This window comes from Dermochelys coriacea, chromosome 3 (assembly GCF_009764565.3).
Source record: "Dermochelys coriacea isolate rDerCor1 chromosome 3, rDerCor1.pri.v4, whole genome shotgun sequence".
Taxonomy (NCBI): Eukaryota; Metazoa; Chordata; order Testudines; family Dermochelyidae; genus Dermochelys; species Dermochelys coriacea.
This window is the reverse complement of record NC_050070.1, coordinates 135,718,552-135,733,621: the sequence shown is the minus strand read 5'-3', so window position 1 is coordinate 135,733,621 and position 15,070 is coordinate 135,718,552. Positions and strand designations below refer to the sequence as shown.

Here is a 15,070-nt window from a genome sequence, read left to right as displayed (position 1 = left end):
GTTTATGTGAGCTAAACTACAACATGAACATCAGGCCTCAAGACCATAAAAGAAGGTGTCATGATCAAGAATTTTAACACCTTTGTTTTTCAGTTTATATAACTGACAGCAAACTGTCCTCTCAAACTTAGAAGATGATTGGTATATGAACTGAACTTCTTGTATCTTGGATGGCTAAGTAGCTAAAATTCCTTGTAGCTCTAGTTTCAAAATATCCTTCTTGGATTGAGAACCGTGCAGGTTCTTTTGGATAATGTGTTAAGAACAGAGGTCCTGTCTGCTCTACATGGATGCTAAAAATCACATGGTGCTCCTTGGAAGAATAAGGGTTTGGCTGCATATTCTTGATGACTAGTTCTCCTTCTCCCTGTGTTGTGCCATGTTGTATATGCTAGTTGGTTGCCACCTTCTAGCCCATGCATGACTGCATTTCAGTGCTGTGTATATGTAATTCCTAAAGCAGTTGGGATGAAAGGTGGCATAAACATGGGAAATAGACTGTCTCAATGATCAGGAACCAGCAGTCCCTGTTTCATTAGAGAATAATGACAGTACACACAAGTGATTACTGCATCACTAATAAGAGATGTGATTTATATGACATTGACTTTGTCAGATATTGCACAGTACTTCGATTTTCAAGTTATAATCTCCAAAAATCCCTGTGAAACGTATGCCAAACTTTTTGTTTATGTATGTTCAATCATCAATTTCTTAGTGTCAGTTTTATAATTAAGTGGTTTTTTTTTTTTTTTACAGAGAATTGTAAATGCACAATGCTTGGCTGAAGATGATGTGGAATGAGAAATCGCACCACAGTGAGGGAAAATAAGCGTTTTCTTAGCCCAGAAGATGAGCATCAGTGATGGGATAAAAGGGGAAAATATAGTAGTTAAAGAACGATGTACCACACTGAAATCTACCAGAGTTAATTTTAACTTTGTGTAGGTGGGTTTGGCTGGATTTTATTTATTATCCTAGTGAAAAGTGTATTTTGATAAAAAACAAAAAAAAATCATTTTATAAATACACTGAGTTATCAAAGTATCACTATCTTCATTTAATATTAATATGCAGTTGTAATGTTGTGTATATATACAGACATAAAGCTACTACATATTAAATACCCAATGCTCATTTTTGAAAATCAAAATTAAGGCAATAAAGATTTATCTGTGCTTGTGTGTCCATGTGGTATTACTTTTAGATTTTGGAACAGTTTATTGGGGTTTCAGAAGGTCATCTAAAAATGGCTTTTAACTTTTAACCTTAAACATTGGCCAAGGAGAGAACTTTTTTAAGTGTTTTATTCCTTTGTAGAAGGCCTCTGTCATCTCCAATATCAAACTTGCCAAACCACATTATGATTGTAGTTAGGAAAAGGGTGCTGTCCTCTGGGGAGGAAGAATCACATGCTCCCAGCTTCTCATCAATATGGTTCCTAAGTAAGAGGGCCAAATCCAGGACTAACTAATCAGATATGCTAAATTTCTGACACTTGTCTTCCAATGCAAGGGCTGGAAGAATGCTACCATCCCTACCCATAATAATTTGGGGAAACTAAAGAGTCCTCGGCCCCTCTGTGTAACAGGCCAGCTTTCTCCAACATAATGTGTAAACTACTTAAGCACCTGGAAGACTCCTTTTGCGAGGCCTGAGTTGCACACTCCAGGAGGGGCTCTGTTGTGTTGACTAGTGTCAAAAGGGCCCTATAATATTCAGTGGCCTTAAATGACCAATATAACAGGAATTAACCATATTTCAATTTCAAGGGACTCTATGAAGAGGTGTCTAAGTATAGTCAGTCAGTGAAGGCACATGCTAGTCAGCTCTGGCCACCTACATCATTGAGCTGGAGAAAGTTTGTTTTTTTTTCCTAAAGGTTTCACCACAGTAGGGTCTTCCGTTAGTTTCCAATTTTTTACATTTCCTTAGACCTGCCCATCTTACCTTTGGCCCTTTCAACCCAGTGAGTGAAAGGGCTTGCGGATTTGGTCCTGGCAGCCAGGCTTGCAGACTGGCAGCAAGTTTTTTTTAATGGGCATAACTCTCCCCAGGAGACTTGGGTCAGCGTTGACTGGAGAGTCTTCCCCTGCAAGAACAAATGTAGTTGTTTTGTTCTGTCTGTACCCTGTAAGTCCAGGTTCTGAGCCAAGTAACAATCACTTTTTTCTAAAGTTTCTGGCAGTTGCACCAAGTCAGCCTAGCCTTCCAAAAAGAGCTGGACTTCTGCTGCCAGAACAGCAATTATAACACCTCTCTCGGGGCAGAATTTGCTATGTCAGAAGAGAGGAGTGTGGTGAGCCCCAGAGAAGAGCTGGCTTCTTTCAGTCACCTCATCTACATACTAAAGACAATTCCAGAACTACCACTCTGTGAGTGGTGTGCCCTCCTCCATCTCACGGGCTAGATAAGGGGGAAGTAACATTCTCAAAAGCAGCTTGGTCCCATTGACTTTCCATGGGACTTAGGCACTGCTGAAGATTTTACTCACTGTACTTAAGAAGCAAATCCTGTATTTCCTACTTCCTTCCCTGCTCTACGGGATTGATTTTTTTGGTCAGAGATTTTAAAGGCAATTGTTTTCTTTAAGAATTGTTTGGCACCTTTCATGAACAATAAGGTATTACCCTTTCAGTCTCCCCACCCTGGCCAAAAACCACTACCAATAAGGAAACCTGGGCCCACCTGCTACCTGAACTGTAGGCCTCTGCTACTGGAAATAAGGGAGAATCAATGTTAGCTGTTTGGGATTAAGCCATAGCACTAGTTCTCAGCTCTACTCTGGCAGAGCTCCAGCCCCCTTGCAATTGATTGGTAGATGGGTGCTCCCCAGCAGCCCCATTCACAGTTGCTACTGTCTCTTTTACAGTGTCTTGTCTTCCTCTTTTCTGCCTCTGTTATCTATTACTCCTCTTAACTTGGTGTCCTTACTGGTTTTGTCCTTTTCCTTGGTTTGTGGGTTTTGTGTATTTTCCAGGCCCGTAAAATGGCTACATGCCGCTCAGGTTGGAGGTGGCCCTAGAAGCCAGCCCACATGTGTTCTCACTGCGGAGTTGAGTACGAAGCCAGTAGCACATTGCTGGAGCTTGTGAACCTGCCCTAGAGCCACCAAAGGTGCAGGAAGAACACGGGTGGCTTTCGCACATGGAGTATGGAGGCAGGGAGCAGCACAGAGCTCACGTAACTTTGCCTGCTCCAAGTGTGCTATGCCCACCACACAACCCGCCTCCCCCCCAGGGTGTGAAATGCTGGTTTATATTCCAGCTAACTAAAAACACATGCTTGAGCAGGGCTGAGTCTAAGCAGCAGAGGGCACTCATGTACATGCGTGTGTGTAATGTAGTGACTTACATTGCAAAAATCCTATCTTTAAAAGCCTCTTGTGTTGTTGTACAGTGCAACACAATTTTACATCCTGACAAATTTGTGCTAGTGCTGCAGGTGTCCCACAGTATGGATTTGCAGAGGTGAGGGCAAACCCATGGACCACCCTTACTGGAGTCAGTGCAGAGTTTAATTCTGAGGGGGGGTAGTTTTGGCTCATCAGCCCCTTGCCTATTGGGTTCATCTATATTTTCATGAACCAAAAAGCTGCTTTTCTGGCAAAACAAAACCAAACTCTTGCTTACCAATCGATTGCAAGGGGGCAGGAGCGCTGCCAAAATAGAGCTGAGAACTAGTGCTATGGCTTAATCCCAAACAACTAATGTTGATTCTCCCTTACTGCCACTAGCAGAGAGCTATAGTTCAAGTAGCAGGCGGGCCCAGGTTTCCCTAGTGGCAGCGTTTTTTGGCAGGAGTGGGGAAACTGAAAGGATAGTATGTTATTGTTCCAGAGTAGCAGCCGTGTTAGTCTGTATTCGCAAAAAGAAAAGGAGTACTTGTGGCACCTTAGAGACTAACAAATTTATTAGAGCATGAGCTTTCGTGAGCTACAGCTCACTTCATCGGATGTTTCAGAGTAGCAGCCGTGTTAGTCTGTATTCTCAAAAAGAAAAGGAGTACTTGTGGCACCTTAGAGACTAACAAATTTATTAGAGCATAAGCTTTCGTGAGCTACAGCTCACTTCATCGGATGCATTAGTCTCTAAGGTGCCACAAGTACTCCTTTTCTTCATCGGATGCAACATGAAAGGTGTCAAATGGTTCTTTAAGGAAAACAATTGAACACGGCAGCTCCTCTTTCCCCATGTGTACCTGTGAAACTGGTGAGAAGAGGAGGTGCTGGGTGGTGCATTGCCAAAGTGGTGAAACATGAAGGAGGGGGATGGTGTTGGGGTTGGTATGGGATACAGTAGCTAGTTTAAATCCAAAGTAAACTGCTAGTGCCTGCAAGGTCTTAGCTCTAGGGCCCTGTTCAGGGGTCAGTGTGAAAATGAGCTGATGGCACTGGTCTAATTTTTAGTTGGTAGCTGTGAACTTCCAAAAACTTCCGCCACAATGACACCCGCTCTTGGCAGTTGAGAAGGAAACTTACCTCCCCTCTCAGGTCTGGAGGTGAGTTCTCTGCACAAGACCTGAGGCACATTTGTAGGGGCATTAACCACAAGCACTAAATTCATTAGTAGAAAACAAAAGAGATGGGGGGGGGTGAACCGTTTTAAAAGATGACATTTGCTTATGTGAAAGTCAAGTTGTTTGCTGGAGCTCCAGCACTTGGTGGTTTACAGGTTTTGCTGTATTTTATACTGTTCCCTTGGGAAGATTGCTTTTCATCTGTGAAAAGAAAAGGAGGAGTACTTGTGGCACCTTAGAGACTAAAATTTATCTGAGCATAAGCTTTCGTGAGCTACAGCTCACTTCATCGGATGCTCACAAAAGCTTATGCTCAAATAAATTTGTTAGTCTCTAAGGTGCCACAAGTACTCCTTTTCTTTTTGCGAATACAGACTAACACAGCTGCTACTCTGAAACTTTTCATCTGTGGTGTGTCAGTCTACAGAATTATTGTACAGATCCACTAATTATAATGCAGTGGCCAGTTTAAATCTAGAAGTGGAGGAAAGGAAATCATGAGCAACCATTCTCTGGATGAAAGCTGCTACCTATTTAACTCTCCTCTAACATGTTTAATTGACTACTCAACTCATGGTGGTAGTTCATCGTGGGTAGGTACAGCACTCCTTTCAGACTCAAATTTACCTTCACCACCTGGGGCTCTCTCATTGTTTTTCCTGTAAACTATTGCCATCAGCATTCTGAATGCCTAAACCAAGGTGATAGAAATCTTTGTATAGAATTTCCGGCTGCCTTCTCTGTTCCTGTTTGCTGATTGCCCTTAGTTTGGGTCTCTGTTAGGCAATACAAAGGCCAGTGTTTTGTATCTAGGTCCCTGCTGTGGAGACAAGTGATATATTCAATTTACATAACCAGTAGGGGTCAGCAGCTGATTCACATTTCATTTGCTTTTCTCTGTTTTTGCAGTGTTATCAGCTTAACCCCCCACACATACATCACAATTCAGTTGCCAGAACCAATGACCAGCTTTTATTTGTTTGCCAGGTATGTGAACTACTGGCCTTCAACCCTGGTAGATTTATTTTTAAAACTTATGTCCCCCTACAGCTGTGGATGGCCCTCTAAAGAGCAGATTGACATGACCTCCCTGCCCCCAGGAGCTTACAGGTGCAGGCCCTGAGCCTGTAGCTTGTTCTGCACGGCTGCACCCATGCGATGTTCTGTTGGCTTCAGGAACAGGAAGATGGGACAGTAACAGAGGAAGGGTGCAGGTAAGGGTGAGGACAATGTGATTATATAGTGAATGGGGCCATTGTATGATGGCTACCATTTCTATAAGTTAGGTGTTAACCGTTTAAGGCCTGCTTCTCCTCTGTTGCTCCAGTTTTATACTGATGAAACTTGTTGATTTCAGTGAGGAGTGAGGCCAGGGTGATGCCAACTCGCAGTGTTCCAAAATCATCAGGCCCCAATGAATCATGAGGTTGGCTTAAAAATCCTGAGACTTTTTAAAATAATAAAACACCGGGTTCTTTTTGTTGAGTGTGTAGAGGGCACTCAAGTCACAGCGCCACGATTTTTTCCACAAGGATGATGGCCGGAATCTTGTTTAAAAAAATAATAATAATAGAAGCTGAGATTCTCCCTGAATCCCTTGTCCCCAGAAGCTGGGACTTTCTGTTAAACATCAAACACTATGAGATTCAATAAAATCACAATTACCCTGGTGTAAAGCTTCAATAATACAGTGGAGAACAGTTTATAAGCAACCTAACAATTGCAACAGTGTACATAATTTTTATAACCAGTGTGCTTTCAATCTAACAGTATTTTGCAGCTTGATAGCACCTTTCATCCCACAGGAATGCAAACGAGTCTATAAAGCTTTATTTATTAGGCTTCACAGCATCCCTGTAAAGTGCGGTACCCATCATACAGACAGGTAAGGGGGACACAGAGTTTAGGTGGAGATTTTCAAAGGCACAAATAGGAGCTAGGCACCCAACTCCCAAAGCAACATAGTAAGTCAGCGGCAGAGCCTGGCACGGGATTGCAGAAATCCTCACACCCATTGTCCTGCCCTTACCACTGGGCAACACTTCCTCAAAAATAATGCAGCCCTCCAAAGTTTATTTTGATCCCAGCAGGCTTATTGGTTAGGGTAGGGGTTTCTGGGTCCTGGATTCTATTCCCAGCTCAGCCATTCTGATCACAGAATTAGCACTATACAATATAAACCCAGTCCCGGTTAAATGGATTGAGAACTGGCTCACTTACTGATCTCAAAAGTAGTTGTCAATGGAGAATCAACATCAAACAGGGTGTTTCCACCTCTTGTGAGGTTCCACCAGGATCGGCACTTGGTCTGACACTATTCAACATGTTCAACGATGATCTGGAAATAAATATAAAATCATTGCTGATAAAATTGGTAGATGACATAAAGATTGGCCACATTGTATATCATGGTGAGGACAGGACAGTTAGAGAGAGTGATCTGGACCGCATGGTCAGCTGGGCCCATTCAAACAACATGCACTTTAATATAGCCAAATGCAATGTTACACAACTTCATCGTTGAGAGCTGTAGCTCACGAAAGCTTATGCTCAAATAAAATTTGTTAGTCTCTAAGGTGCCACAGGTACTCCTTTTCTTTTTGCGAATACAGACTAACATGGCTGCTACTCTGAATCCTGGAAAGAAGCGACTCTAAAACGGAGTTAGGAGTCATAAAGGACAAACAACTCATCACAAGCTCCTGCTGTGACAAGAAGGGCTAATGTGATCCTTGGCTGTATAAACAGGGAAGTAGCGAGGGGGAGGAGTGAAGTGATTTTACCTCTATATATGGCACCAATGAGACCAATAATTTACTGAGTATAGTTCTTCTGTCTATATTTTTAAAAGGATCTTGAAATTGGAGAGGATGCAGAGAAGAGCCACAAAAATGATTCAAAGGCTAGAGAAAATGTCTCATAGTGAGACACTTAATGAGCTCAATCTGTTTAGTTTATAAAAAAAAAAATCAAGGTGACTTGATTACAATGTATAAGTACCTTCACAGGTGACTAACCACTGGAAGTGGTGGATTCTCTTTATGCCTTCGAATTGAGATTGAAAAAATATATGTTTGTGTCAAGGACAAGTTTCTGGGGTTAGACCACTGGTTCTTAACCTTTCCAGACTACTGTACCCCTTTCAGGAGTCTGATTTGTCTTGAGTACCCCCCGAAGATTCACCTCACTGTAAAACTGTTGGCTTACACAATCAGATATAAAAATACAGAAGTGTCACAGCACTGTGATACTGAAAAAACACTCCCTTTCTCATTTTTACTATATAATTATAAAAAAGGCCAATTGGAATGTAAATATTGTACTTACATGTCAGGGTATACTACATGGAGCAGTATAAAGTTATTGCCTATATGACATTTTAGTTTGTACTGATTTCGCTGCTGCTTTTTATGTAGCCTGGCAAATACCTAGATGAGTTGACATACCCCTGGTTGAGAACCAATGGCTTAGACAGCACAGGTGTAACTGAGTGAAAGTTAATTGTCTGTGATACGCAGAGGTCAGACTAGATGATCTAATGGTCCCTTCTGGCCTTCTACTCTATGAATTGACTCACTGCATGAGCCTGGATAAACCACTGTGTGTCTCAGTTTCTCCACCTATAAAGGAGTTTAATAATTCACCACAGAGACTAAAATGCATTAAGATCCTTGGATGGAAAGTGATATGTACATGGAATTTATTATTATCTTATTTCCTTCCCATTGCTCTGGGTCATAAAATGGTGCACAGAAAAAACAATTGGCTTCTGTATAGTTAATTTCTCTCTTCATTTTGGTTGCTTCCAACATCTTATTGGTTATGAGTCTCTGCAGAAGTGTTCCCTCTGCTGCATTGCCCCCAGAATTTTTTCAGCAGGACTGATAACATTTTTCATTACACTGCATAGTGATAATCCTTTTGCAGATCAATGTTTATCACTGTGGGCAGCAGATTTTTCAATAAAATTGGTGACAGCGACTTCTGCTTGGACCTTATTAATCTGTGTTTGTTATGTCCCTGGCTCTCTAATAGCTGAAGGTGTCTTTTGGGATTCCTACTAAACCTTTATTAAAAAAGTGTTGATGCCTTAGGCCTCTGCTTTCGTGCCCCCTTCCCCTTTTTTCACCTTTCTTTTCAAATTCTCCCTGCCTGGACCTGCTGACATGGCCAAGCTGGAGAACATGGAACGTGGCCAAGCTGACAACATGCACCTTGTTGTTTGCCTGTATTTTGGCAGCCAGGGAAGCTGGCAATGCTCACACAGGGTCAGCGCTCCGTACTCTTGGAGGAAGGTGGCAGAACAACCCATGCACCAGAGAAGTGTGGGTTAAAGCAGCATTTCCCAAACAGTGGGTCCTGACCAAGGTTCTAGATGGGTCACAGGGCCCTAGGCAAACATACAATTGGGGAGGGGTTCTTGGAGAGCGAGCCCACCCTGTACTTGCTCTGCAGCAGCAGCTTGGCTGGGCCTAGCTCCCCACTCTGGACGCTGTGACCTGGTGCCCAGGGTCACAGTGCCACTCAGATTTGGCCCAGACACCCTCTTTCCCAGAGCTGAGAGTGAGCTTGAAGAGGCAGGTTTTGGCGGCTCTCCTGGCACCACTGCCACTAGGTGGCACTATGACACTCTGCTAGTTGGGAGTCTCTTTTTCCTGTAAAATTCTTGCTTTTTCTGTATTTATCTCACCCAAACTGATGATTCCACCCACCATCCCATCAAGAGAACAGAACAAAATAATTTAATAGACTATTACAGCTGTTGTGGCCCCCCCCACAAATTCTTTGTCCCATGGCAGGGTGCAGAGGTTTAAAAACTTTTTCTTAATCACTCTCCTTCTCAAAACAGAGAAAATGCAGTCTCCTGGGAGCAATTAGCTGTGAGAAAAGCTTTTCTCAAACAATTGCCAGGAAATATTGTCTTGACCGATATTCCTGATGTAACACCGTCATTCTCAGCTCTAAGACATTTGACTGCAAAAAGCAGCAGGGTTCAGCAATTTAATACGCAATCTGCACTTCACCACCTCCCTTACCCTTTTATCTCCATTTCTTTTGTTTTTTGTTTTTTTTTCTAAATGGCTAGATGACTGTCAAGAGTTTCAGGCAACTGTGCTAGTGTATCAGGCAGACAATGGTGGTGGCAAGCCAGTGCTTGAATGTAAGGTTATGCCCAGCGTCCAGATCCCTGGTTGAAATTGGAGGGGCTGCATTATGCAGGAAGTCAGACTAGATGATCCTAATGGTCCCCTCCACTGTTAACATCCAGCAATCCCAGAGCTCCTGAGCCTGGGATTTGGTGCAGCTTGCCTCCACTGAGGACACAGCACACACAACCTCCCATTAGGGGCTTAAGCTCTGTACTGAGCCCCACTGCCATTGCCCAAATTTAACATAAGGGTCTGACCCTGCAAGCCCGCTCCTCGTGAAGAACTACCAGTGTTGGCTTAATGTGGGGGCCGTGAGGTGGGGAGGCAAAGCTAGCCTAATACCTGTGATAGAAGCCAGAATAATCAGTGACTGGGCACCATTGCTACATACGCATACAAAACAATATTTGTTTTCACTGAGAGATACACATTGTGTGTGTGTGGGGGGGGGTGACAAATTCATGGAGGTTTAAGAAATCAGCCTCGCTCTCTGGGACAGGGTGTGAACGGAAGCACCTTCTGGAAGACAGACAGCAATGTCATCCTTTCATTCAACCCTGTTTGCAGCTGCTTTTTATAAACTTGGCATAAATATGTACTCAGTGAGGCCAGGCCTGTGTATCTGGAAAATATTTTCCACAACCCGAAAAAACCCAGAAGATTGGAAAAAGAGCCTAGAAATTGTGCATAACATGGAATGGCCTCGCTTGCGGGGTTTTTCCATGACTTCCCTCAGCTCATTTTTCTGCTGCCAATTTTAGAAGCCCATAAGTCATACTTGTTAAACATTCTCAGTTAAAATGTAACTCTAAGAGTAAAGTCATATGATATGTTGCAGCCAAATAATTGCTCTCTGGCTTGGGAAAACTACACTGGTTTGGCCAGCTTGTAAACCTGTGTGCGCTCATCCTAGGACAGACAGAACCGCAGGGCACATTAGAAATATGGGGCCCTTGCAGATGAAGAGCTTCCACTGACTTTGGTGGCCATTCCTCCCCTGCTTTGCCAGCATAATCAGGGCCTTGCTGTGCCGTGCTGCATGCAATACGATTAGAAGTGCAGGAGTTTTAGCCTCACCTCTTGAAATGTTTTACACAAGAGGTGGAGCTGGAGAGGGAGGGAGTGACAGCTGCTCAGAGCCCAGCGAGGTCTAGAAGCAGCTCTAATTAGACAGCAGCGTGAAATAGTGGAGGAGCAAGAGGAAAATGAGTTGCCAAGAGGGGAAGTGAATTTGCTGGAAGTTTTGAGTAATGGGCATCCTCCATAAGCACATTTTAAGCAGTGACTCAGTGTGGAAGCAGTTGAATGCCAGAAGCAATATTTTTGTCAGGTTTCCCTACCTGCTATAGGCTGATGCCACCTACCCCAGTCCCCAAATGGGTTTGTCTTGAGGCGTCACCTCCTTGTCCTGCTTCAGTTCTGTAACCCCCGAGGAATCTTGAGAAGCTGTGGAAGCTGATGGAGTTACTATAAATTTACACCTCAGTAACCAAGAGCAGAATTTGGCTCCATCTGTCATAACTGCCAATGGCCCTGTTCTAGCCAGTTCTGTCTTGGGCTTGACATACGCATCCCTGGTGCTGACCACCCCAGCCAGCGTCCCTGAACTGTAGCAGCACTTAGGGCCCCTATGCTTAGAGATCAGAAGGCTGGCAACTGGCTGGCTCTCCATTCACTCTGCTTCAGCTGATCCCTCTGCTGGGTGCAGAACAGAGACAGGGAGAGCAGCAATGAGTCACCAGTTGCCTCCTGCCTAGCACAGTAGCTGAAACAACCCTCCCCCCACCCCCCCGCACTGGAGGAAGTTTATTTGGAGAATTGCCCCTAGAAATATTTCTTCTAAATATTGGCAGCTGTGGACTTGATGCAGCTGCCACTTACCCTGGTACAAGTCAGGAGTAACACCGGGGGGCCTCAGCAGAGTTACTTTAGCATGAAACTGATGTGAGGGAGAGAAGGAGAATCAGGCCCCAGAGAAGAGCCCCTTTGTTCTGCCAGAATGAAACATCTTTTCAAACTCTGTGTGGTCTTTCTGGATGGAGAAGGAAATAAACAAACCCAGTGAAAATCATCTGGGGTGTTGTAATGTTCTTTGGAAAGTCAGTTTCAAAAACCAGTTTATGGCATCTCGCCTGGCTGACAACTCCTGTGCCCGGACATCCTGGGAGTGGGGATGACTGATGCAACTCTTGACTAGGTAGGGTCACTTACCCAACATGTAGAGGCTGGCAGGCAACCAAGGAAACTTGCTAAGACAGGATTTTCTCACAGTAAGTTCACTATCCCTGTGTAAATATATGTACATATAGGTCAGTCCTTTGGCACTCATACATTCCGATCAAATTAAATGAGGTGGCAGAATTACCTGGCAAAGAAAAAGACTTTGTTCTTGTTCCACATGAATGAGGACCTGACACATTGTTAGGCGTGCTTTGTTTGTGTAACAATATTGTAATTAATAATTATGTCTGTTCATTTAAGCCATCTCTCTTCATATTAATGGAGGGGGAAAGTGTGGGGGATGGGATCTTGTCACGTTTCTGCTAGATTGTCACCTTTAAGTTAATGTGACAGACTCTTAAAAGGATCTCTTCATATGAACTGGAATATTAGGCTCAGCTCTTAAACTCTGGCTTCATTGAGGAGAGAGATTCTTTCATATTGGTTCCTGTTTTGTATGCAGTACAGGCACTAACTTGTAGAAAATCTGGGCCAGAAGAGATATTGTTAGGGATTTATGGGGGTTTGGCTTGGCTCAGCAGTCAGTTTTTCCATTGTCATGCCGTGACAGTAGTGTATCGCACACACCCTCAGGAGACAGCCTTCTGCTTCCACAACAACAAAGGACTTTTCTCCCTCTCTCTCTCCCCCTCTCTGACTCATCTGAAGTTTAAAAAACCCCCAGTAAATGTAATTAGTAACAGGCAGACACACTGTGCATAGCCTTTGCAGGCTGCTGGGGTAGTTCTCATTCAGATACATGCTGGTTGTTGCTCAGTCAGTCAGTGCCTACTGTGCTAAAGCTGCCCTCGTGTTCCACTCCTGGAGTTTGCAGAGATTTTTGAACGCAGCCCTGTGTGTGAGGTTGCTAGTGTTGTCAGAGGAGCCATTTTGATTTGGAATGGAGATCAGGATTGCCTTCAGGACAAGCAGTGGAGCCCTGGGCAGACTCACCACTCACAAGCCAGCCCAATCTTCCCCTCTGGCAATAGGATGGATGAGGAGGGACTCTCAGCTCTGATCCCCTCTTCGGCAGCCTGAGGTGTTCCCAGCCAATGGGAGCTGTGGAGCTGGCAGTCAGGGTGGCATCTGCAGGCAGGAGCAGCACACAGAGCCCCTCTGGCTGCCCCTCCGCCTAGGAGGTGGAGAGACATGCTGCCACTTCCCAGGAGCCGTTGGGCACGGAGCCTGCGTGTTCCACTGCGGGTGGCCAACTGGACTTGGCTGGCAGGTTCCCTTTTCAATCGGGTGTTCCGGTCAAAAAACAGATGCCTGGCAACCCTCTGATGTAGATGTGGCTATGTTCTTTGCCAGCCAGAGATTGCCCCACATTGTGATCCTCAGCTCCCTTGTTAAGGCTGCTTCATGAAGCAATGCCACAGGGCTGTTGCATGGGCCACGATTTGGCCCTTTGGGTCCATGTTGTTTACTTCAGGGGAGGAAATGGAAGTCAGTTGCAGCTTTACAAGCAGAACAGTTCTGTTAACTGTTTTATTTAATTTTAACCTGTGACTAGGAACGGTGTATTTGATCTTTGCAATTAATCTGTTCCTCCCAGCCGGGAAACAGAAGTGCTGATGCTTTATGTATCTGACTCCTTAGTAGTTAGTTGGCTGTGAAACCCTGGATCCACCCAACCACTGTATGGGCTGTGTTAGAATATCCCCAGGTAACCTGGCATTCTTACTTCAGGGTAAAGGGCTGGATCTTCAGTACCACAGGAGCCAGAGTGGAACGTTTTGCCTCTGACACCAGTCCGAGTCCAGCCCACGTTGACGGTGGTCTGTGTGCAATGAGTTGGTGAGCTAATTCCCAGGGGGGCAGGGACACTTCTGTGTCCCCATTTGGCAGCCTGACAAAGAGGCCGAGGATGAAGTAAGCTATGGAAATGGACCTTCCCTTTCACCTTTAGAGGCAATCTCTCCCAGGGAAGGGTTGAGGCACATTGTCAAGGTGATGTGAGGAAGTTTGCACTGATGTGGCCTATGCTGTACCCATTCTGTAGATAAACAGAGGATTTCAGGCTCCAACACTATTAACCCAGCTGCTTTCTCAAGAACGGACTTCACCTGAAAAATAACTGGGGGACCCTCCCCCCAACTTTCTAAACCTTGATACACCTGGTCATTTTTCAGCAAAGAAAGAGCTAAGTATGGTCTTTGGGTCATAGGCACCATCTGGGCCAGATTCTGATCTCACGGACAGCAGTGTAAATATGGAGTGACTCAAAGAAGTCATTGAAGCCCATGCAAAATGGAGGTGAGATTAGAATCAGGCCAAAGAGGTCTGTTCTGGAAATAGAAACAATTTTGTTCTACATCAGGGTTCTGCAGGAAGCAGATTATCCCTTCTGCCATCAAGGTTTTGGGGACGAGTTGTGCTGATGCTTTAGAAACACTGAGGAAATCTTCCTGTGTGCCTTGAGTATCTGCTACTAGTTCTGTGTCCCTCACCCCCACAGTCGCTTAGGCAAACCACTTGTGCCGATGTGTATCCCAAGATGCCACCACAGCAAACTTTTTTCGTGTCCAGATCTCAGCTTCTAGAATATTAAAACATACAAAGTATCTTTCAGACAGAAAAAATGAGATTGGAAAGAGGAAACTGTGCTTCATTTAGACAACTTGGGTTACAGAACCGTGCTTGGCTGAGTTCTGTAATTTGCTCTCTGTAGGCCTACAGCGCATCAGGGCTTTCAGTTTTCAGCCCAGTGTGGCATCAATAACTTCACTCTTCTAGGAAGGTCAGAGTCACATTCACTCTGCTCCTCCTCCTCCTCCCCGCCATTCTGCCAGATATCATTCTATGAGTACAGGGCAATTTAACAGCAAAATGATTTGAGTGCAGAACCCACTCTTACCTGAGGACAGGATCTTTAACCATTCTGCTCTTTTCAGCCACAAAAACAGGATCCAAAGGCAGCTAGTGCCTCTACCCAAATTAGTGCTTTTTGTAAATTAGGGGATCAGTATTCTGAAGTATCCAGAGTGCCCCAAAAGGTTCCATCTTTTTCTAAGAGGGTAAGGGGGATGAAATGGGATCTCATGCGCTGTTTCCCAAGGCACCACTTTCAATCACAGTGTTTCTGGCAAGGAATCAGGGGTAATACGTGCAAATGTCCTTAAGGCCCATCCATGTTGCAGTCACAACTGTGATCTCCTGTCCAGTTAGAGGCACGGTAC

The 15,070-nt window shown here is 44.4% G+C and overlaps 1 protein-coding gene and 1 long non-coding RNA gene across 2 annotated transcripts in view; one reads left to right on the top strand and one right to left on the bottom strand.

Annotated features, from left to right (window-relative positions):
- Positions 1-1,178, top strand: part of TOMM20 (translocase of outer mitochondrial membrane 20) — a 16,604-nt gene extending 15,426 nt beyond the window's left edge. Inside the window, exon 5 of the mRNA XM_038396817.2 lies at positions 760-1,178. Within this exon, the coding sequence (XP_038252745.1) occupies positions 760-804 (45 nt within the window). The 3' untranslated portion in view covers positions 805-1,178. The remainder of the gene's footprint in view (positions 1-759) is intronic.
- Positions 1-15,070, bottom strand: part of LOC122459415 — a 17,883-nt gene extending 2,813 nt beyond the window's left edge. Inside the window, exons 1-5 of the long non-coding RNA XR_006280113.1 lie at positions 14,749-15,070; positions 11,550-14,430; positions 6,739-6,856; positions 4,481-4,555; positions 1,951-2,092 (exon numbers count right to left, since the gene is read on the bottom strand). This is a non-coding gene — a long non-coding RNA (uncharacterized LOC122459415). The remainder of the gene's footprint in view (positions 1-1,950; positions 2,093-4,480; positions 4,556-6,738; positions 6,857-11,549; positions 14,431-14,748) is intronic.